The 22413-nt window shown below is 50.4% G+C and overlaps 1 protein-coding gene across 1 annotated transcript in view; it reads left to right on the plus strand.

Moving 5' to 3' along the window:
* Nucleotides 1–19780, plus strand: part of LOC132402430 (stathmin-4-like) — a 261142-nt gene extending 241362 nt beyond the window's left edge. Inside the window, exons 4-6 of the mRNA XM_059985285.1 lie at nucleotides 8572–8777; nucleotides 11012–11203; nucleotides 17554–19780. Of these exons, the coding sequence (XP_059841268.1) occupies nucleotides 8572–8777; nucleotides 11012–11203; nucleotides 17554–17613 (458 nt within the window). The 3' untranslated portion in view covers nucleotides 17614–19780. The remainder of the gene's footprint in view (nucleotides 1–8571; nucleotides 8778–11011; nucleotides 11204–17553) is intronic.
* Nucleotides 19781–22413: the final 2633 nt, after the last annotated feature.

Below are 22413 nucleotides of genomic sequence, written 5' to 3' on the forward strand. Positions count from 1 at the left end.
TTAAGCAGCACAATGCTTTTTCCGAGCCGAAGCCTGACACTCCCACTCTCACTACTGGCCACTCCCAACAATGCGGAAGCAGGTCCTTTCACCAAACACCCACAGGGCTCGATCACCGATGACCTGCGAGAAAGCTCCTCACTGCTGACGGGGCCACGGAAAGAAATGGAAGAGTTGACTAATTTCTAAATGGAGAAAAAATACAAAAAACTGAGGCGCAAAGGGATCTGGGGAGTCCTTGTGAACGATTCCCCAAAGGCTAATTTACAGTTGAGTCTGTGGTGAGGAAGGCAAATGCAATGTTAGCATTCATTTCATGACTAGAATATAAAAGCAGGATGTAATATTGAAACATTATAAAGCACTGTCGAGGCCTCATAGAATATTGAAAGCACTTTGGGCTCCTTATCTTAAAAGGATGAGCTGAAACTGCAGAGGGTTCAAAGGAAGTTCACGGAAATGATCTCAAGATATGAAGAGCATTTGATGACTCTGGGCCTGTATTCACTGGAATTCAGAGAATGAGGGTGACCTCATTGAAACCTATTGAATAGTGAAAGGCCTCAAAGGCATGGACGTGGAGGGGATGCTTCCTATGGTGGGAGAGTCTAAGACCAGAGGACACAGCCTCAGAATAGAGGGCTGTCCTTTCAGAATGGAGATGAGGAGGAATTTCATCAGCCAGAGAGTGTGAATCGGTGGAATTCTTTGCCACAGGCGTCTGTGGAGGTCAAGTCTTTACGTATATTTAAGGGTGAGGTTGATAGATTTTTGAATGGTCAGGCCATAAAGAGATACGGGGAGAAGGCAGGTGATTGGGGCTGAAAGGAAATTTGGTTGAGCGATGATGAAATAGTGGAGTAGAATCGATGGGCCAAATGGCCTGTTTCTGCTCGTATGTCTTCTGGTCTATGGTCATAGGAACTGTGGCAGAGGGGCCGCTACAGTGGTGCTTCGAGGCGGTGTCTGGACCATGGTCAAGGACTCATCTGTGGATCTGGTTTTCATGGACGTTAATCAGTTGTTGACAAGTGTGTCCCCACAGAATCCTCTCATTCAGAAGCCCTGGATGAACCATGAGATGTGAAATCTGCTGAGAATCAGATCAGAAGCATTCAGGTCTGGTGATGAAGAGGTGCAGGTTCGATCCCTGCAAATCCATCCCATGGGTAGAGTGGCAGATCCGGACTAAACCGGAATCAGTGAAGGATATGCTCGACAGTCGTGGCAGAGCTTATCACCTCTTCTAAAGTGAAGTCAAGTGACAGAGGCAACAACGGGGCTTCACTTCCAGGTGAGCTCAATGCCACCTGTGCCCACCTTGACCATCACAAACCCCCACAGATCTGGTGATCCTGTGATCTCAGACTCTGAGGTCGACATCTGTGCAGCCTTCAGGAGGGTGAGCTCACAAAAAGCATTCAGCCCAGATGGAGTGCCTGACCGAGTATTAATGACCTGTGCTCAACAGCCTGCTGGAGTGTTCACTGAGATCTTTAACCTCTCGCTTCGGCAGTGTATAGTGCCCACCCGCTTCCAGCAGGCTTCAGTTATAACCGGTAATCTGCCTCAATGACTGTCATCCAGTAGAACTTACATCACAGTGTTGTGTTTTGAGCAGTGTGGGTTTAATACTGTTTTTAGGGATCTATGGGTCAGCATAACATCGAGGGCTGAAGGGCCTGTACTGTGCTGTAGTATTCTAGTGTCTAGTGTCTTGAGAAGTTGGTGATAAAATATGTCAATCACTGTCTGACAAACAACTTGGAACTGCTCCAATAAGAACATAAGAAACAGGAGCAGGAGTAGACCATCCAGCCCATTGAGCCTGCCCCACCATTCAATAAGATCATGGCTGATCTGTCCATAAACTCAGCTTCATCTACCTGCCTTTTCCCCATAACCCTTAATTCCCTTACTATGTAAAAACCTATTTAACTGTTTCTTAAATATATTCAGTGAAGAAGCTACAACTGCTTCCCTGGGCAGAGAATTCCACAGATTCACCACTCTCTGGGGAGAAACAGTTTCTCCTCATCTCCATCCTAAATCTTCTCCCTGAACCTTGAAGTAATATCCCCTAATTCTAGTCTCACCTACCAATGGAAACAACTTTCCTACTTCTATTTTATCTATCCCTTTCAAAATTTTGTATGTTTCTATACGATTCCCACTCATTCTTTTGAATTCCAGAGAGTATAATCCCAGGCGACTCAATCTGTCCTCATAGGTTAACCCCCTCATCGCTGGAATCAACCTGGTGAACCTCCTCTGCACCGTCTCCAAAACCAGTATATCCTTCCTCAAGTAAGGAGACCAGAACTACACACTCCAGGTGTGACCTCATCTGTACCCTGTATAGTTGCAGCATGACCTCCCTGCTCTCGAATTCAATCCCTCTAGCAATGAAGGCCAACTTTCCATTTGCCTTCTTAGTAACCTGTTGTACCTGCAAGCCAACTTTTGCAATTCATGACCAAGCACTCCCAAGTCCCTCTGCACAACAGCATGCAGCAATCTTTCAGCATTTAAATAATAATCTGCTCTTCTATTATTCCTTCCAAAGCGGATGATCTCACATTTACCAAAGTTGTATTCGATCTGCCAGACCTTGGCCCACTCACTTAACCTATCGATATCCCAATGCAGACTCTCCACATCCTCTGTACAATTTGCTTTTCCACTCAGTTTAGTGTCATCAGCAAATTTGCTACGCTACACTCAGTCCCCTCTTCCAAATCATCAATGTAAATGGTAAACAGCTGCAGGCCCAGCACCGATCCCTGAGGCACCCCACTCGCCACAGACTGCCAACCGGAGAAACACCCATTTATACCAACTCTCTGCCTTAACCAATCCACTATCCAAGCCAATACACTTCCTCTGAATCCATGCATCCGTATCTTATTTATAAGTCTCTTGTGTGGCACCTTATCGAACGCCTTCTGTAAGTCCAAGTATACAACATCCACCTGTTCCCTCCATCCACTGCACTCATTATGTCCTCAAAGAACTCCAGTAAATTTGTCAAACAGGACCTGCCTTTTCTGAATCCATGCTGCATCTGTCTAATGGAACCATTCCTTTCTAAATGTTTCACTATTTCTGTCTTAATGACAGCTTCAAGCATTTTCCCGACTACAGATGTTAAGCTGAATGGCCTATAGTTGCCCATCTTTTGCCTACATCCCTTTAAAAAAAAGTGGCGTGACATTTGCTGTCTTCCAATTCGTTGGGACCTGCCCAGAGTCCAGAGAGTTTTGATAAATAAATACCAACGTGTCTACTATAACCTATGCCAATTCCTTCAGCACCCTGGGATGCATCCTATCAGGACCAAGGGACTTGTCTACCTTCAGGCCCTCTAGTTTGCTCAATCCTGACATAACAGGTCTACACAGATGCCATCTCATTGGCTCTTCATTTAACCCTGGAACATCTGGATACCAAAGATGTACGCATTACACTCCATTATGGTGATTATTCAGTTATGGATTTATACAGACTGCCTGCAAGAAAATGAATCTCAGGGATCTATATGGTGACATATATGTACTTAGATAATAAATTTACTTTGAACTTCAAACTTTTCAACTTTGAAGTTCCCCAAGATGTTTGGAACAACCTACCAGCCGATTTTGCTATACCTATGAGAATTGATGCAAGTTTAAAGGCAAATATTGATTTGATTTATTTTTATTTACTTTTTAGTACTTTGTTTTTGATATTTATAAATTTTTCATTTCATTATCTTTAAAATCATCTTCACAATTGTAGAATTATTTCACATGTACCTGTGACTTTTGCATAGCACTGTATTGATGGTAATATTTTGGTTTATGTGCTGTGTGATGCAAGTTTTGTGAGTGCACTAGGTCTGGAGGAATATTGTTTCATTTGGTTTTATGTATGTGTAATAGTATATATATGTATAATAGTTATATGTATATAATAGTTTATGTATAATACTGAGGGTACAGTGTTGATCTCTGGGCTAAGAAACCATTGCCCAGATTGACAGTTTTCATAACAGCAAAGCAGAATATGAAAGAATCTTTAGATGCTGGAAATCCAGAAAAATGCACACAAAATGCTGGAGGAACTCAGCAGGTCAGGCAGCATCTGTATAGGTGAATAAACACAAGAGATTCTGCAGATGCTGGAAATCCAGAACAACCCACACAAAATGCTGGAGGAACTCAGCAGGTCAGGCACATTTACAGAGGGGAATAAATGGAGTCTTGATAAGTGTCTTGGCCTGAAACGTTGATTGCTTATTCATCTCCACAGATGCTGCCAGACCTGCTGAGTTTTGCCAGCATTTTGTCTTTTACAAAGCAGGGTTTCACATCAAATGTGCACACAAGATGTGATTTAGTGTAAACGCCTGGTAGATACCTGATTGTCCAGGTCCATATCACTAAGATGGACAGGGTAATATGAGTAGAAGCAGGGGTCCTCAAGGAGACAGGGGTTAAATGAGAGGGTTGGACTGTGGAGTTGATTACAAAGAAATGTCAGAAAAGAGAAACGGGGTATTTCCAGCATTGGGAAAGGGGGAACTAGTGAAGGGTTTGGACTGTGTTGGAGAGGGATTGGTCACAGGGAAGATCCCTCCAGGAACAAGCCAGTAGCCCTTGTGTCAAAGAGCCATAGAACATTACAGCACAGGAACAAACCATTCAACCCACAAATTCTCTGCCGACCATGATGCCAAATTCAACTAACCCCATCTACCTTCAGCCCTTCATTCCTTGAACGTTCATTTTTTTGTCTGAAGTTACTTAAAGACTATTAACTTGTATGCCTCCATCACCACCCAGGCAGTCAGCTCCCGGCATCCACAAATCTCTGTATTTTTTAAAAAATGGCCCCACACAACCGCTTTGAGCTTCCCTCACTCCCGTTAGAACTACAATTTCTACACCAGTTTTGCCTCTGATCTCTATCGGTGACAGCTATCATGTTAGGAACAGCTTTTCCCCCTCCACAATCAGGTGTCTGGACAGTCCGTGAACACCACAAAACTACTTTGCTCACCTTTTGCAATATTTATTTATATTTATATATTGTACTGCTGCCACAAAGCAGCAAATTTCAGAACATGTTAGTGATAATAAACTTAAATCTGATTCTTATAAACTTCTGCTACTCCAGAGAAAATGACCAAGTTTGTCCAACCTCGTTACAGCCAGTGCCCTCTAATCCAGTTAGCATCCAGCTAAACCACATCCACACCCTCTGCAGAGTATCCGCACCCTCTGCAGAGTATCCGCACCCTCTGCAGAGTATCCGCACCCTTCTGTGCAGAGTATCCGCACCCTCTGCAGAGTATCCGCACCCTCTGCAGAGTATCCGCACCCTCTGCAGAGTATCCGCACCCTCTGCAGAGTATCTGCACCCTTCCATGCAGAGTATCCGCACCCTTCCCTGCAGAGCATCCGCACCCTTCTGTGCAGAGTATCTGCACCCTGCAGAGTATCCGCACCCTCTGCAGAGTATCTGCACCCTTCCATGCAGAGTATCCGCACCCTTCCCTGCAGAGTATCCGCACCCTTCCCTGCAGAGTATCCGCACCCTTCCCTGCAGAGTATCCGCACCCTCTGCAGAGTATCCGCACCCTTACGTGCAGAGTATCCGCACCCTGTGCAGAGTATCCGCACCCTCTGCAGAGTATCCGCACCCTCTGCAGAGTATCCGCACCCTTCCGTGCAGAGTATCCGCACCCTTCCCTGCAGAGTATCCGCACCCTCTGCAGAGTATCCGCACCCTTCCCTGCAGAGTATCCGCACCCTTCCATGCAGAGTATCCGCACCCTTCCCTGCAGAGTATCCGCACCCTTCCCTGCAGAGTATCCGCACCCTCTGCAGAGTATCCGCACCCTTCCATGCAGAGTATCCACACCCTCTGCAGAGTATCCGCACCCTTCCGTGCAGAGTATCCGCACCCTTCCCTGCAGAGTATCCGCACCCTCTGCAGAGTATCCGCACCCTTACGTGCAGAGTATCCGCACCCTCTGCAGAGTATCCGCACCCTTCCCTGAAGACTATCCGCACCCTTCCCTGCAGAGTATCCGCACCCTCTGCAGAGTATCCGCACCCTTCCCTGCAGAGTATCCGCACCCTCTGCAGAGTATCCGCACCCTTCCCTGCAGAGTATCCGCACCCTCTGCAGAGTATCCGCACCCTTCCCTGCAGAATATCCGCACCCTGCAGAGTACCCGCTCCCTTCCCTGCAGAGTATCCACACCCTCTGCAGAGTATCCGCACCCTTACGTGCAGAATATCCGCACCCTTCCCTGCAGAGTATCCGCACCCTCTGCAGAGTATCCGCACCCCTACGTGCAGAGTATCCGCACCCTCTGCAGAGTATCCGCACCCTCTGCAGAGTATCCGCACCCTTCCCTGCAGAATATCCGCACCCTCTGCAGAGTATCCGCACCTTTCCCTGCAGAGTATCCACACCCTCTGCAGAGTATCCGCACCCTTACGTGCAGAGTATCCGCACCCTCTGCAGAGTATCCGCACCCTTCCCTGCAGAGTATCCGCACCCTCTGCAGAGTATCCGCACCCTTCCCTGCAGAGTATCCACACCCTCTGCAGAGTATCCGCACCCTTCCCTGCAGAGTATCCACACCCTCTGCAGAGTATCCGCACCCTTACGTGCAGAGTATCCGCACCCTTCCCTGCAGAGTATCCACACCCTCTGCAGAGTATCCGCACCCTTCCCTGCAGAATATCCGCACCCTCTGCAGAGTATCCGCACCCTTCCCTGCAGAGTATCCACACCCTCTGCAGAGTATCCGCACCCTTACGTGCAGAGTATCCGCACCCTTCCCTGCAGAGTATCCGCACCCTCTGCAGAGTACCCGCACCCTTACGTGCAGAGTATCCGCACCCTTCCGTGCAGAGTATCCGCACCCTTACATGCAGAGTATCCGCACCCTTCCATGCAGAGTATCCGCACCCTTCCCTGCAGAGTATCCGCACCCTTCCCTGCAGAGTATCCGCACCCTCTGCAGAGTATCCGCACCCTTCCGTGCAGAGTATCCACACCCTCTGCAGAGTATCCGCACCCTTCCGTGCAGAGTATCCGCACCCTTCCCTGCAGAGTATCCGCACCCTCTGCAGAGTATCCGCACCCTTACGTGCAGAGTATCCGCACCCTCTGCAGAGTATCCGCACCCTTCCCTGAAGACTATCCGCACCCTTCCCTGCAGAGTATCCGCACCCTCTGCAGAGTATCCGCACCCTTCCCTGCAGAGTATCCGCACCCTCTGCAGAGTATCCGCACCCTTCCATGCAGAGTATCCGCACCCTCTGCAGAGTATCCGCACCCTTCCCTGCAGAATATCCGCACCCTCTGCAGAGTACCCGCTCCCTTCCCTGCAGAGTATCCACACCCTCTGCAGAGTATCCGCACCCTTACGTGCAGAGTATCCGCACCCTTCCCTGCAGAGTATCCGCACCCTCTGCAGAGTATCCGCACCCCTACGTGCAGAGTATCCGCACCCTCTGCAGAGTATCCGCACCCTCTGCAGAGTATCCGCACCCTTCCCTGCAGAATATCCGCACCCTCTGCAGAGTATCCGCACCCTTCCCTGCAGAGTATCCACACCCTCTGCAGAGTATCCGCACCCTTACGTGCAGAGTATCCGCACCCTCTGCAGAGTATCCGCACCCTTCCCTGCAGAGTATCCGCACCCTCTGCAGAGTATCCGCACCCTTCCCTGCAGAGTATCCACACCCTCTGCAGAGTATCCGCACCCTTCCCTGCAGAGTATCCACACCCTCTGCAGAGTATCCGCACCCTTACGTGCAGAGTATCCGCACCCTTCCCTGCAGAGTATCCACACCCTCTGCAGAGTATCCGCACCCTTCCCTGCAGAATATCCGCACCCTCTGCAGAGTATCCGCACCCTTCCCTGCAGAGTATCCACACCCTCTGCAGAGTATCCGCACCCTTACGTGCAGAGTATCCGCACCCTTCCCTGCAGAGTATCCGCACCCTCTGCAGAGTATCCGCACCCTTACGTGCAGAGTATCCGCACCCTTCCGTGCAGAGTATCCGCACCCTTACATGCAGAGTATCCGCACCCTTACATGCAGAGTATCCGCACCCTTCCATGCAGAGTATCCACACCCTTCCCTGCAGAGTATCCGCACCCTCTGCAGAGTATCCGCACCCTTACGTGCAGAGTATCCGCACCCTTCCCTGCAGAGTATCCGCACCCTTACATGCATAGTATCCGCACCCTTCCATGCAGACTATCCGCACCCTTACATGCAGAGTATCCGCACCCTCTGCAGAGTATCCACACCCTTACATGCAGAGTATCCACACCCTCTGCAGAGTATCCACACCCTTACATGCAGAGTATCCGCACCCTTAAATGAGGAAAGCACGGATTGATAGAACACCTAGAGCTCCCTGTCTGAACTATGATGGGGTGATGCTGATGGGTCTGGGACATCGGGCAGTGGGTCTGAGGTGTGGTGGGACAGGACTGATGGAGCAAATGGCATGCTGTCCTGCAGTAACTTACCTGACCACTGTTTGGTGTGCTTGCAGATCCAGCTGACCAGAACTGGTGTTTCATCTCTGACATGGAGGTGAAAGAGCTGAACAAGAGGGCATCTGGCCTCTCCTTCGAGGTCATCCTGAAGCCGCCTTCCTTTGAGGGGGTCCCGGAATTCCATACCGTGCTCCCGAAAAAGCGAGATCCATCCCTGGAGGAGATCCAGAAGAAACTGGAGGCGGCTGAAGAAAGAAGGAAGGTATGAACCCAGTCACATGGAGCAACTGATCATAGGAATAGTGACCAGGGACCGAAAACTGACTGAGATAAGGGAGGGAGACACACAGACAATGCCGGGGACAGGCACCAAACACATGGACACTGACGAGGGTCAGGAATCAGACACATGGACATTGACGAGGGTCAGGAATCAGACACGCGGACACTGACGAGGGTCAGGAATCAGACACGCGGACACTGACGAGGGTCAGGAATCAGACACGCGGACACTGACGAGGGTCAGGAATCAGACACGCGGACACTGACGAGGGTCAGGAATCAGACACGCGGACACTGACGAGGGTCAGGAATCAGACACGCGGACACTGACGAGGGTCAGGAATCAGACACGCGGACACTGACGAGGGTCAGGAATCAGACAAGCGGACACTGACGAGGGTCAGGAATCAGACACGCGGACACTGACGAGGGTCAGGAATCAGACACGCGGACACTGACGAGGGTCAGGAATCAGACACGCGGACACTGACGAGGGTCAGGAATCAGACACGCGGACACTGACGAGGGTCAGGAATCAGACACGCGGACACTGACGAGGGTCAGGAATCAGACACGCGGACACTGACGAGGGTCAGGAATCAGACAAGCGGACACTGACGAGGGTCAGGAATCAGACACGCGGACACTGACGAGGGTCAGGAATCAGACACGCGGACACTGACGAGGGTCAGGAATCAGACAAGCGGACACTGACGAGGGTCAGGAATCAGACAAGCGGACACTGACGAGGGTCAGGAATCAGACACGCGGACACTGACGAGGGTCAGGAATCAGACACGCGGACACTGACGAGGGTCAGGAATCAGACACGCGGACACTGACGAGGGTCAGGAATCAGACACGCGGACACTGACGAGGGTCAGACGACAGACACGCGGACACTGACGAGGGTCAGGAATCAGACACGCGGACACTGACGAGGGTCTGGAATCAGACACGCGGACACTGACGAGGGTCAGGAATCAGACGCGCGGACACTGACGAGGGTCAGGAATCAGACGCGCGGACACTGACGAGGGTCAGGAATCAGACGCGCGGACACTGACGAGGGTCAGGAATCAGACGCGCGGACACTGACGAGGGTCAGGAATCAGACGCGCGGACACTGACGAGGGTCAGGAATCAGACGCGCGGACACTGACGAGGGTCAGGAATCAGACACGCGGACACTGACGAGGGTCAGGAATCAGACGCGCGGACACTGACGAGGGTCAGGAATCAGACGCGCGGACACTGACGAGGGTCAGGAATCAGACGCGCGGACACTGACGAGGGTCAGGAATCAGACGCGCGGACACTGACGAGGGTCAGGAATCAGACGCGCGGACACTGACGAGGGTCAGGAATCAGACGCGCGGACACTGACGAGGGTCAGGAATCAGACGCGCGGACACTGACGAGGGTCAGGAATCAGACGCGCGGACACTGACGAGGGTCAGGAATCAGACGCGCGGACACTGACGAGGGTCAGGAATCAGACGCGCGGACACTGACGAGGGTCAGGAATCAGACGCGCGGACACTGACGAGGGTCAGGAATCAGACGCGCGGACACTGACGAGGGTCAGGAATCAGACGCGCGGACACTGACGAGGGTCAGGAATCAGACACGCGGACACTGACGAGGGTCAGACGACAGACACGCGGACACTGACGAGGGTCAGGAATCAGACACGCGGACACTGACGAGGGTCAGGAATCAGACACGCGGACACTGACGAGGGTCAGGAATCAGACACGCGGACACTGACGAGGGTCAGGAATCAGACACGCGGACACTGACGAGGGTCAGGAATCAGACACGCGGACACTGACGAGGGTCAGGAATCAGACACGCGGACACTGACGAGGGTCAGGAATCAGACACGCGGACACTGACGAGGGTCAGGAATCAGACACGCGGACACTGACGAGGGTCAGACGACAGACACGCGGACACTGACGAGGGGCAGAGAGATTCATGCCCATACCCTTCCCTATATATGCCTTCTGCTACTTCTTTGCCCATTTGCCCATTCTCTTAATCTAAGTCCTTCTGCAGACTCCCACCTGCCTCTCCACCTCTCCATGTATCATGTCCACACCTCGTCTGTACCCACTCCAGAACCATCACAGCCATTAGTTCTTGTGGTGCAGCCTGGGCACTCCCTCCCTTCAGCCCACAGCTCACTCCGATCTTCCTCTGCCCTCCCAGTGCCAGGAGGCCGAGCTGCTGAAGCATCTGGCTGAGAAGAGGGAGCATGAGCGAGAGGTGATCCAGAAAGCCATCGAGGAGAACAACAACTTCATCCGGATGGCCAAGGAGAAGTTAGAGCAGAAGAACGAGACCCAGAAGGAGAACAGGGAGGCTCACCTGGCAGCCCTGCTCGAGCGGCTCCAGGAGAAGGTGAGATGTCCCTGTTTCTGGCTCCCTGTCTGAATCACCTGTTCCTTTCAATACACAGCCCCACAGTCACAGAGCACTAAACACCAAAAAAGGCCCTTCAGCCCATCTAAGCACTGCAGAACTGTTATTGTTCCAATCCTGTCGACCTGCACCCAGACCATAGCCCCGCGTGCCCATCTACACTGGAACTGGGCTAAAAGATGGCTGCCATTAGGAGCTGAACATCCAAGGATATATGGTGTATTGGAAAGATAGGTTAGTAGGCAGAGGGGGTAGTGTGGCCCTGTGTATAAGAAATAATATTAAATCATTGGAAAGGGATGACATAGGATCGGAAGGTGTAGAGACTCTATGGGTTGAGTTCAGAAATGGCAAGGGTAAAAGGACCCTAATGGCAGTTGTATACAGGCCTCCAAACAGCAGCCGGGATGTGGATTACAAATTACAGCAGGAGACGGAAAAGGCGTTTCAGAGGGCAATGTCATGATAATTGTTGGGGATTTTAACATGAAAGTGGATTGGGAAAACCAGGCCAGTACTGGACCTCGAGAGAGAGAATTTGTAGAATGTCTAATGGATGGCTTTTTAGAACAGCTTATAGTTGAGCCCACTGGGGAATCGGCTGTGCTGGATTGCAATGATCCGGAGGAAAAGAGAGCTTTAGGTTAAGGAACCTTCAGGGAACAGTGATCACAATATGATCAAGTTCACATTGAAATTTGAGAGGGAAAACAATAAAATCTAATGTGTCAGTATTTCAGTGGAGAAAAGTAAATTACAATGGCATGACTGGAAAGGGACATTTGCAGGAAGGACAGCAGAGCAGCAATGGCTGGAGCTTCTGTGAAAAATAGGGAAGTGCAAGACAGATATATTCCAAATAAGAAGAAATTTTCAAAGGGAAGAAGGACACTACCATGGCTGACATGTGAAGTCAGAGCCAAAGTAAAAGCAGAAGAGAGGGCATACAAGGAAGCCAGAGCTAGTTGAAAATAGAGGATTGGGAAGCTTTTAAAAACTTGCAGAAGGAAACTAAAACAACACACACAAAATGCTGGTGGAACACAGCAGGCCAGGCAGCATCTATAGGGAGAAGCGCTGTCGGCGTTTCGGCTAAGACCCTTCGTCAGGACTAACCAAAAGGAAAGATAGTAAGAGATTTGAAAGTAGTGGGGGGAGGGGAAACTAAGGGAACTAAGAAGGTCATTAGGAAGGAAAAGATGAATTATGAGAGGAAGCTGGCGACTAATATCAAAGAAGATACTAAAAGCTATTTTAAGTATGTAAAGGGCAAAAGAGAGTTGAGGATCGATACAGGACCAATACAAAATGACACTGATACTGTAATGAGAGATGCAGAGATGGCAGAGGAATTGAATGAGTATTTTCATCAGTCTTCACAGTGAAAGACATCTGCAGTATACCAGACATTCAAGAGTGTCAGAGAATTGAAGTAAGTGCAGTCAAATTACAACTGAGGAGGTGCTCAGGGAGCTTAACGGTCTGAGGGTGGATAAATCTCCTGGGCCTGATGGAATGCACTCTCGAGTTCTGAAGGAAGTAGCTGAAGAGATTGTGGAGGCATTAACAATGATCGTTCAAGAATCAATAGATTCTGGCATTGTACCAGATGACTGGAAAATTGATAACGTTACTCCGCTATTTAAGAACGGTGGGAGGCAGTAGAAAGGAAACTATAGATCTGTTAACCAGACATCAGTGGTTGGAAAGTTGATGGAATCGACTGTTAGGGATGAGATTATGGGGCACCTGGAGGCACATGACAAGGTAGGCCAAAGCCAGCATGGTTTCCTGAAAGGAAAATTCTACCTGACTAACCTACTGCAATTCTTTGAGGAAATTACAAGCAGGGTAGACAAAGGAGATGCAGTCGACGTGGGGTACTTGGATTTTCAGAAGGTCTTTGACAAGGTGCCACACATGAGGCTGCTTAGCAAGATATGAGACCATGGAATTACAGGGAGGTTACTGCATGGGTGGAACATTGGCTGGTCGGCAGAAACAGAGAGTGGGAATAAAGGGATCCTATTCTGGCTGGCTGCCGGTTACCAGTGGAGTTCCACAGGGGTCGGTGTTGGGACCACTGCTTTTTACCATGAATGTCAATGATTTGGGCTACGCTATTAAATAATTTGTGGCTAAATTTGCTGGTGATAAAAAGAAAGGTAGGGGAGCGGGTAGTGTTGAGGAAACAGAGATCCTGCAGAGAGACTCAGATAGTTTAGGAAAATGGGCAAAGAAGTGGCAAATGAAATACAATGTGTGAAAGTGTATGGTCATGCACTTTGGTGGAAGAAATAAATGGGCAGACTATTATTTAGCTGGGGAGAGAATTCAAAATGCAGAGATGCAAAGTAATTTTGGAGTCCTTGTGCAAGATAACCTAAAGATTAACCTCCAGATTGAGTCGGTTGTGAAGAAGGCAAATGTAATGTTGGCATTCATTTCCAGAGGTATAGAATATAACAGCAGGGATGTAATGTTGAGGCTCTTTAAGGCACTCGTGAGATCACACTTGGAATATTATGTGCAGTTTTGGGCTCCTTATTTTAGAAAGGAATATACTGACATTGGAGAGGGTTCAGAGAAGATTCACGAGAATGATTCCAGGAATGAAAGGGTTATCGTATGAGGAACGTCCGGCAGCTCTTGGGCTGTATTCCCTGGAGTTCCGGAGAATGAGGGAGGATCTCATTGAAACATTCCGAATGTTAGAAAAGCCTGAACAGATTAGATATGGCAAAGTTATTTCACATGGTAGATGAGTCTAGGAAAAGAGAGCATGACTTCAGGATTGAATGACGTCCATTTAGAACAGAGATGTGGAGAAATTACTTAAATCAGGGGGTGGTAAATCTGTGGAATTTGTTGCCACAAGTGGCTGTGGAGGCCAGGTGTATTTAAGGCAGAGACAGATAGGTTCTTTATTGGCCATTGCATAAAAGGGTATGGGGTGAAGATAGGGGAGCGGTGATGACTGGAAGAACTGGATAAGCCCATGATCGAATGGCAGAACAGACTCGATGGGCCGAATGACCTACTTCTTTTCCTATATCTTATGGTCTTATAGTCTAAAGCGCTTTATGACAAGTAAGGCTTTCTAAAGGGGGTGGCATGGAAGCGTAATGGTTAGCACAATGCTTTCCAGCATTAGCGAGCTGGGATCAATTCCAGCCACTGCCAGTAAGGAGTTTGTACGTTCTCCCCATGACCGTGTGGGTTTCTGTGTTCTCCAGCTTCCTCCCACAGTCCAATGATGTACTGGTTGGTAGGTTAATTACTCATTGTAAATCCTCCTGTGATTAGGCTTGGATTAAATTGGCAGATTGCTGGGCAGCAGGCTCAAAGGGCCCATATTGCCCAATATCACAATGAAAGTAAAAAAGGTTTTGAGGATCAGCTGGGAAGACAGATACATTAACACCAGCATACTGGAGGAGGCCATCACAAACAGCATGTCCAACACCAACAAGCAATAGATCATTTATCCAGAGGTCTAATGCACACTTCCCCAAACAGACTTTACTCCAGTTGCAGATTTCCTCGTGAAGGGTACATTGTGGGACAGTTGAGGGAGCGAGCGCTGACTACTTCAGGGTTATGTCCATGAATCCTGCCCAGTTACACTGATCCAGTGAGTATCAGTAAAGACAAAGAATTGGGGATGTGGGTGGACAGCCTTGAATTTGCAGTCCTTAAAATAACTTGTGGGGTTTGAGTGACTATTGAACCAAGAAAATCTGTGACTGGACAGTGTAGGGGGTGGCTTTATTCTGAATCTAACCTATCCCTGGAATTGGAGTAGATTCTCTGTGTCTCAGCCTGGGAATGTGTGATAGGATGGTGTAGAGGGAACTTCACTGTGTGTCTGACCCCAGGAGTGCACGTTAGGATGATGTGGCAGGAGCTTAGCTCTGTGTCTGACCCTGGGAATGTGTGATGGGATGGTGTAGAGGGAACTTCACTCAATATCTGACTCTGGGAGAGTTGTGATGGGACAGTATAGAGGGAACTTCACTTAATATCTGACTCTGGGAGAGTTGTGATGGGACAGTATAGAGGGAGCTTCACTTTATGTCTGACTCTGGGAATGTGTGATGGGACAGTATAGAGGGAACCACTTAATATTTGACTCTGGGAGAGTTGTGATGGGACAGTATAGAGGGAGCTTCACTTTATGTCTGACTCTGGGAATGTGTGATGGGATAGTATAGAGGAAGCTTCACTTTATGTCTGACCCTGGGAATGTGTGATGGGACAGTGTAGAGGGGGCTTCACTTTATGTCTGACCCTGGGACTGAATGATGGGATGGTGTGGAGGGAGCTTCATTCTCTGACTGACCCCCAGAGACAATAATAGTACAGGATGGAGGGAGCTTCACCCTGAGATTAACGTGTGCTCTCTCTGTGTATGTGATTAACCCTGTACGTGCTTTCTGTCTCTATATCTGTATGATCTGCATCCCAGGGTACTTAAGGAGGTGGCTCTAGAAATTGTGGATGCATTGGTAATCATTTTCCAATGTTCTATAGATTCAGGATCAGTTCCTGAGGATTGGAGGGTAGCTAATGTTATCCCACTTTTTAAGAAAGGAAAGAGAGAGGAAACAGGGAATTATAGACCAGTTAGCCTGACATCAGTGGTGAGGAAGATGCTGGAGTCAATTATAAAAGATGAAATAGCGGCACATTTGGATAGCAGTAATAGGATCGGTCCGAGTCAGCATGGATTTACAAAGGGGAAATCAGGCTTAACTAATCTTCTGGAATTTTTGAGTATGTAACTATGAAAATGGACAAGGGAGAGCCAGTGGATGTAGTGTACCTGGACTTTCAGAAAGCCTTTGATAAGGTCCCGCATGGGAGATTAGTGGGCAAAATCAGAGCACGTGGTATTGGGGGTAGGGTACTGACATGGATAGAAAATTGGTTGGCAGACAGGAAACAAAGAGTAGGGATTAACGGGTCCTTTTCAGAATGGCAGGCAGTGACCAGTGGGGTACCGCAAGGCTTGGTGCTGGAAGCACAGCTGTTTACAATATACATTAGTGATTTAGATGAAGGGATTAAAAGTAACATTAGCAAATTTGCAGATGACACAAAGCTGGGTGGCAGTGTGAAATATGAGGAGAATGTTAAGAGAATGCAGGGTGACTTGGACAGGTTGGGTGAGTGGGCAGATGCATGGCAGATGCAGTTTAATGTGGATAAATGTGAGGTTATCCACTTTGGTGTCAAGAACAGAAAGGCAGATTACTATCTGAATGGTGTCAAGTTAGGAAAAGGGGAAGTACAACGAGATCTAGGTGTCAATGAAAGCAAGCATGCAGGTACAGCAGGCAGTGAAGAAAGCTAATGGCATGCTGGCCTTCATAACAAGGGGAGTTGAGTATCGGAGTAAAGAGGTCCTTCTGCAGTTGTACAGGGCCCTGGTGAGACCACACCTGGAATATTGTGTTCAGTTTTGGTCTCCAAATTGGAGGAAGGACATTCTTGCTATTGAGGGAGTGCAGCGTAGGTTCACAAGGTTGATTCCCAGGATGGCAGAACCATCATATGTTGAAAGATTGGAGCGACTGGGCTTATATACACTGTAATTTAGAAGGATGAGAGGGGATCTGATTGAAAAATATAAGATTATTAATGGATTGGACACACTAGAGGCAGGAAACACGTTCCCGGTGTTGGGGGAGTCCAGAACTAGAGGCCACAGTTTAAGAATAAGAAGTAGGCCATTTAGAACAGAGTTGAGGAAAAACTTTTTCACCCAGAGAGTTGTGGATCTGTGGGATGCTCTGCCTCAGAAGGCAGTGGAGGCCAATTCTCTGGATGATTTCAAGAAAGAGTCAGATAGAGCTCAAAGATAGCGGGGTCAAGGGATATGGGGAGAAGGCAGGAACGGGGTACTGATTGTGGATGATCAGCCATGATCACACTGATTAGCGGTGCTGGCTTGAAGGGCCGAATGGCCTACTCCAGCGTCTATTGTCTATTAACCCTGTGATCACATGCAGGTTCTCTCTCTCTCTCTCTCTCTCTCTCTCTCTCTCTCTCTCTCTCTCTCTCTCTCTCTCTCTCTCTCTCTCTCTCTCTCTCTCTCTCTCTCTCTCTCTCTCTCTCTCTCTCTCTCTCTCTCTCTCTCTCTCTCACCTGTGTACCGCCTATCTCTCTATCTGTCTCACTCTCTCTTCCTCTCTCCCTCACCCTCTCTCTCTCTTCCTCCTCCCTCCCTCCCTCCCCCTTTCCCTCTCCTTCTCTCCCTCTCCCTCTCCATTTCCCTCTCCCTCGGTAATTAATAATACCTCTAATAGCTGTTTATTTTATTTTAGGACAGGCGTGTAGAGGAGGTCCGAAAAAATAAAAGTCTTCGATCCAACGCAGAGCGATAGAGGCACGTGGATATGGGCCGACTCCACCCAGCGCTTCTCATTTGAAAGTTTATTTGTAAATATTAATTCTGAACAAAATGTGGGCAACCAGTTAGAGACAGAAATGTCTGACTCTCAGCTGGGCATGCGTATCCCAGTGTAAACCAGCTTTCAGTCTGTTTATTGGTCCTGGTTCAGCTTGTTCTGGTTCTGGCCTGCTTCAGTCCAGTATGAGTACAGTTTGGTGCATTTCAGGCCTGTTCTGGCCCGGGGGACCCACACCGCTGGAGGAGCTCAATAGGCAGGCAGCATTAATGGAGGGGAACAGTCAATGTTTTAGTCTGAGAGCCTGGAATGAATGAGGGCAGAAGGCAGAATACTCCCTCCTCCTCAGCTGCCCCCTCACATGGTCTCACATGCCAGCTGCCCTTCTCCCCACCTTCTCCCTTCCTTTCACATGTTCAGGGAGGGTGTCTCAGCTCAAATTTTCAACACTTTATTCCTCTCCATAGATCTTGCCTGACCTGCTGAGTTCCTCCAGCATTTTGCGTGTGTTGCTCTGGATTTCTAGCGTCGGCAGAATGTCCCGTGCTTCCGATCTGGCCCTGGATCGGCCCAGTTCTGCCTCTCTCTGGTCTTGTTCTGTGTTGTTTTGTCCTGTGATCTGATACACTCTGGTCAGGGCCTGATCTCTGACTTCTCATCCACAAGGTTGAAAGCTTTGTTTTTGTCTAATTCATACCGTCAGTGATTTTCCCGCCCTTGCAGAAAGCACAATGCCAGCCCACCTTCACACCTGCTGGCAGAGCCAAGACCCATTTCAGAATTGGTTCTCACTTGGTCCCTGTGTCACCCCTGCCCCTCTCAGTCTCTCCTCTCTGCTCATTGATGTTCTAAGGTGGCCTCACCCTCCCCTCTGTGCTGCAGCAGTTCCAGTTCCCCTCCCTTTCCCACCACATTTGTCCCAAAGCCTCGAGGACCCGAGGCAGGAGGCCAGCTCTCTCCACTCCTGTCCCTGCCGGCTCTCACTCGGGGGGTGTGATGTTCAGCCCCTGTGAAGGGAGAACCGGGTTGGCGCTCTGGCTCTGGGGTGAGAGAAGCTGGTCCCTGGGGGAAGGGGGTGGATGTCAGGCATTGGTTGGGACAGATGAAGTGGTAAGGGCAAGGGTATCAGACGTTCCCCTGGTCTGCCCTTATCTTCCTACTGTCACCGTCGTCTCCTCTCTCCAGGAGGTTTGTTGTCCTGCACTTCATTCCTCCCCCCCACCCCCACCGCCGATCTGCTCAGACACCCCACCCCCTGTCTCCGGCCTCAAATGCAGCCAATCTTCATCCTGACTCTTTCTAACGATCTCGTCTGTTTCAGTGTTTCCGGAGTATTGTCGATATTCACTGACACACTCACTCACACAGACACCACACACACACTGACACACACACAGACACTCTCACTCACACTCACACAGACACTCACACTCACGCACACACTCACATTCACAGACACTGACACACACACACACTCACACTCACTCACTCACACAGACACACACTCACGCAAACACTCACACTCACAGACACTGACACACACAGACACTCACGCACACACACACAGACACTCACGCACACACTCACACTCACTCACTCACACAGACACTCACACTCACATACACACTCAGTCACTCACACAGACACTCACACTCACATACACACACACTCACTCACACAGACACTCACAGACACTGACACACACAGACACTCACGCACACACTCACTCAGTCACTCACACAGACACTCACGCACACACTCACACTCACTCACTCACACACACTCACTCACAAACACACACACTCACAAAATAAACAGACACACTGAAACAGACACACACATAGAAACAGAAACTCCAAGCCACGCAGACACACACACACTGCCACATACAACAATTTCTCAAGGGAGAAGTGTGATCCTCTATCAGTACTGTCTCCCACAGCGTGCCCCTCCGTCAGTACAACCCGTCCCACAGTGTGACGGTCCCTCCCATGGTGCACTGCTCCGTCAGTGCCACCCCTCTAACTTACAGCACTGGTTACCGAGGCTTTGTCAGCATAGTTCTTTCTCTCCTTCTCTCTCTCTCCCCCCTCTCTCCCCCCTGCACAGAATGGGTTTCATTTCAATAAAGTATTGTCTGGTGATTTGACCTCTGACCCACTGTCTCAATTGCCTGGTTCGGGAGATTTTGTTTATTCATTTGGAGATACAGGTTGGTAACAAGCCCGTGCTGCTCGAATACACCACGTGACCCATTAATCTACAAACCCGTACGTCTCTGGAACGTTGGATGAAATCGGAGCACACAGAGGAAACTGTGCAGACTGATTGGAGACCACGGTGGAACTGCACCCGTGTTGCTGGCATTGTAACAGAGCTATGATACCATGCACCTGCAGAGCCTGGGCAGAGTGAGGCCCAGCGGTAAAACTGAGGGATAAACCCCGGCCTCGGCAGAGTGAGGCCCAGCGGTGTTACTGAGAGATAAACCCCAGCCTGGGCAGAGTGAGGACCAGGGGCAATACTGAGGGATAAACCCCGGCCTGGGCAGAGTGAGGGATCAGCGGTGTTACTGAGGGATAGACCCCGGCCTGGGCAGAGTGAGGGATCAGCGGTGTTACTGAGGGATAAACCCCTGCCTGGGCAGAGTGAGGGATCAGCTGTGTTACTGAGGGATAAACCCCGGCCTGGGCAGAGTGAGGGTTCAGCGGTGTTACTGAGGGCTAAACGCCTGCCTGGGCAGAGTGAGGGATCAGTGGTGTTACTGAGGGATAAACCCCGGCCTGGGCAGAGTGAGGGATCAGCGGTGTTACTGAGGGCTAAACCCCGGCCTGGGCAGAGTGAGGCCCAGGGGTATTACTGAGGGATAAACCCCGGCCTGGGCAGAGTGAGGCCCAGGGGTATTACTGAGGGATAAACCGCGGCCTGGGCAGAGTGAGGGATCAGCGGTGTTACTGAGGGCTAAACCTCGGCCTGGGCAGAGTGAGGCCCAGGGGTATTACTGAGGGATAAACCCCGGCCTGGGCAGAGTGAGGCCCAGGGGTATTACTGAGGGATAAACCCCGGCCTGGGCAGAGTGAGGCCCAGGGGTATTACTGAGGGATAAACCCCGGCCTGGGCAGAGTGAGGCCCAGGGGAATTACTGAGGGATAAACCGCGGCCTGGGCAGAGTGAGGGATCAGCGGTGTTACTGAGGGCTAAACCCCGGCCTGGGCAGAGTGAGGCCCAGGGGTATTACTGAGGGATAAACCCCGGCCTGGGCAGAGTGAGGCCCAGGGGTATTACTGAGGGATAAACCGCGGCCTGGGCAGAGTGAGGGATCAGCGGTGTTACTGAGGGATAAACCCCGGCCTGGGCAGAGTGAGGGATCAGCGGTGTTACTGAGGGATAGACCCCGGCCTGGGCAGAGTGAGGGATCAGCGGTGTTACTGAGGGATAAACCCCAGCCTGGGCAGAGTGAGGGATCAGCGGTGTTACTGAGGGAAAAACACCTGCCTGGGCATAGTTAGGGATCAGCGGTGTTACTGAGGGCTAAACGCCTGCCTGGGCAGAGTGAGGGATCAGCGGTGTTACTGAGGGATAAACCCTGGACTGGGCAGAGTGAGGGATCAGCGGTGTTACTGAGGGATAAACCCTGGACTGGGCAGAGTGAGGGATCAGTGGTGTTACTGAGGGATAAACCCCTGCCTGGGCAGAGTGAGGGATCAGCGGTGTTACTGAGGGCTAAACGCCTGCCTGGGCAGAGTGAGGGATCAGCGGTGTTACTGAGGGATAAACCCTGGACTGGGCAGAGTGAGGGATCAGCGGTGTTACTGAGGGATAAACCCTGGACTGGGCAGAGTGAGGGATCAGCGGTGTTACTGAGGGATAAACCCCTGCCTGGGCAGAGTGAGGGATCAGCGGTGTTACAGAGGGATAAACCCCGGCCTGGGCAGAGTGAGGGTTCAGCGGTGTTACTGAGGGATAAACGCCTGCCTGGGCAGAGTGAGGGATCAGCGGTGTTACTGAGGGATAAACCCCAGCCTGGGCAGAGTGAGGGATCAGCGGTGTTACTGAGGGATAAACCCCGGCATGGGCAGAGTGAGGCCCAGCGGTGTTACTGAGGGATAAACCCCGGCCTGGGCAGAGTGAGGCCCAGCGGTGTTACTGAGGGATAAACCCCGGCCTGGGCAGAGTGAGGCCCAGCGGTGTTACTGAGGGATAAACCCCTGCCTGGGCAGAGTGAGGGATCAGCGGTGTTACTGAGGGATAAACCCCAGCCTGGGCAGAGTGAGGGATTAGCGGTGTTACTGAGGGATAAACCCCTGCCTGGGCAGAGTGAGGGATCAATGGTGTTACTAAGCGATAAACCCCGGCCTGCGCAGAGTGAGGCCCAGGGGTATTACTGAGGGATAAACCCCGGCCTGGGCAGAGTGAGGGATCAGCGGTGTTACTGAGGGATAAACCCCGGCCTGGGCAGAGTGAGGCCCAGGGGTATTACTGAGGGATAAACCCCGGCCTGGGCAGAGTGAGGCCCAGGGGTATTACTGAGGATAAACCCCGGACTGGGCAGAGTGAGGCCCAGTGCTGTTACTGAGGGATAAACCCCAGCCTGGGCAGAGTGAGGGTTCAGCGGTGTTACTGAGGATAAACCCCGGACTGGGCAGAGTGAGGCCCAGTGCTGTTACTGAGGGATAAACCCCAGCCTGGGCAGAGTGAGGGTTCAGCGGTGTTACTGAGGGCTAAACCCCGGCCTGGGCAGAGTGGGGGATCAGCGCTGTTACTGAGGGATAAACC

Source organism: Hypanus sabinus, chromosome 12 (genome assembly GCF_030144855.1).
Source record: "Hypanus sabinus isolate sHypSab1 chromosome 12, sHypSab1.hap1, whole genome shotgun sequence".
NCBI lineage: Eukaryota > Metazoa > Chordata > Chondrichthyes > Myliobatiformes > Dasyatidae > Hypanus > Hypanus sabinus.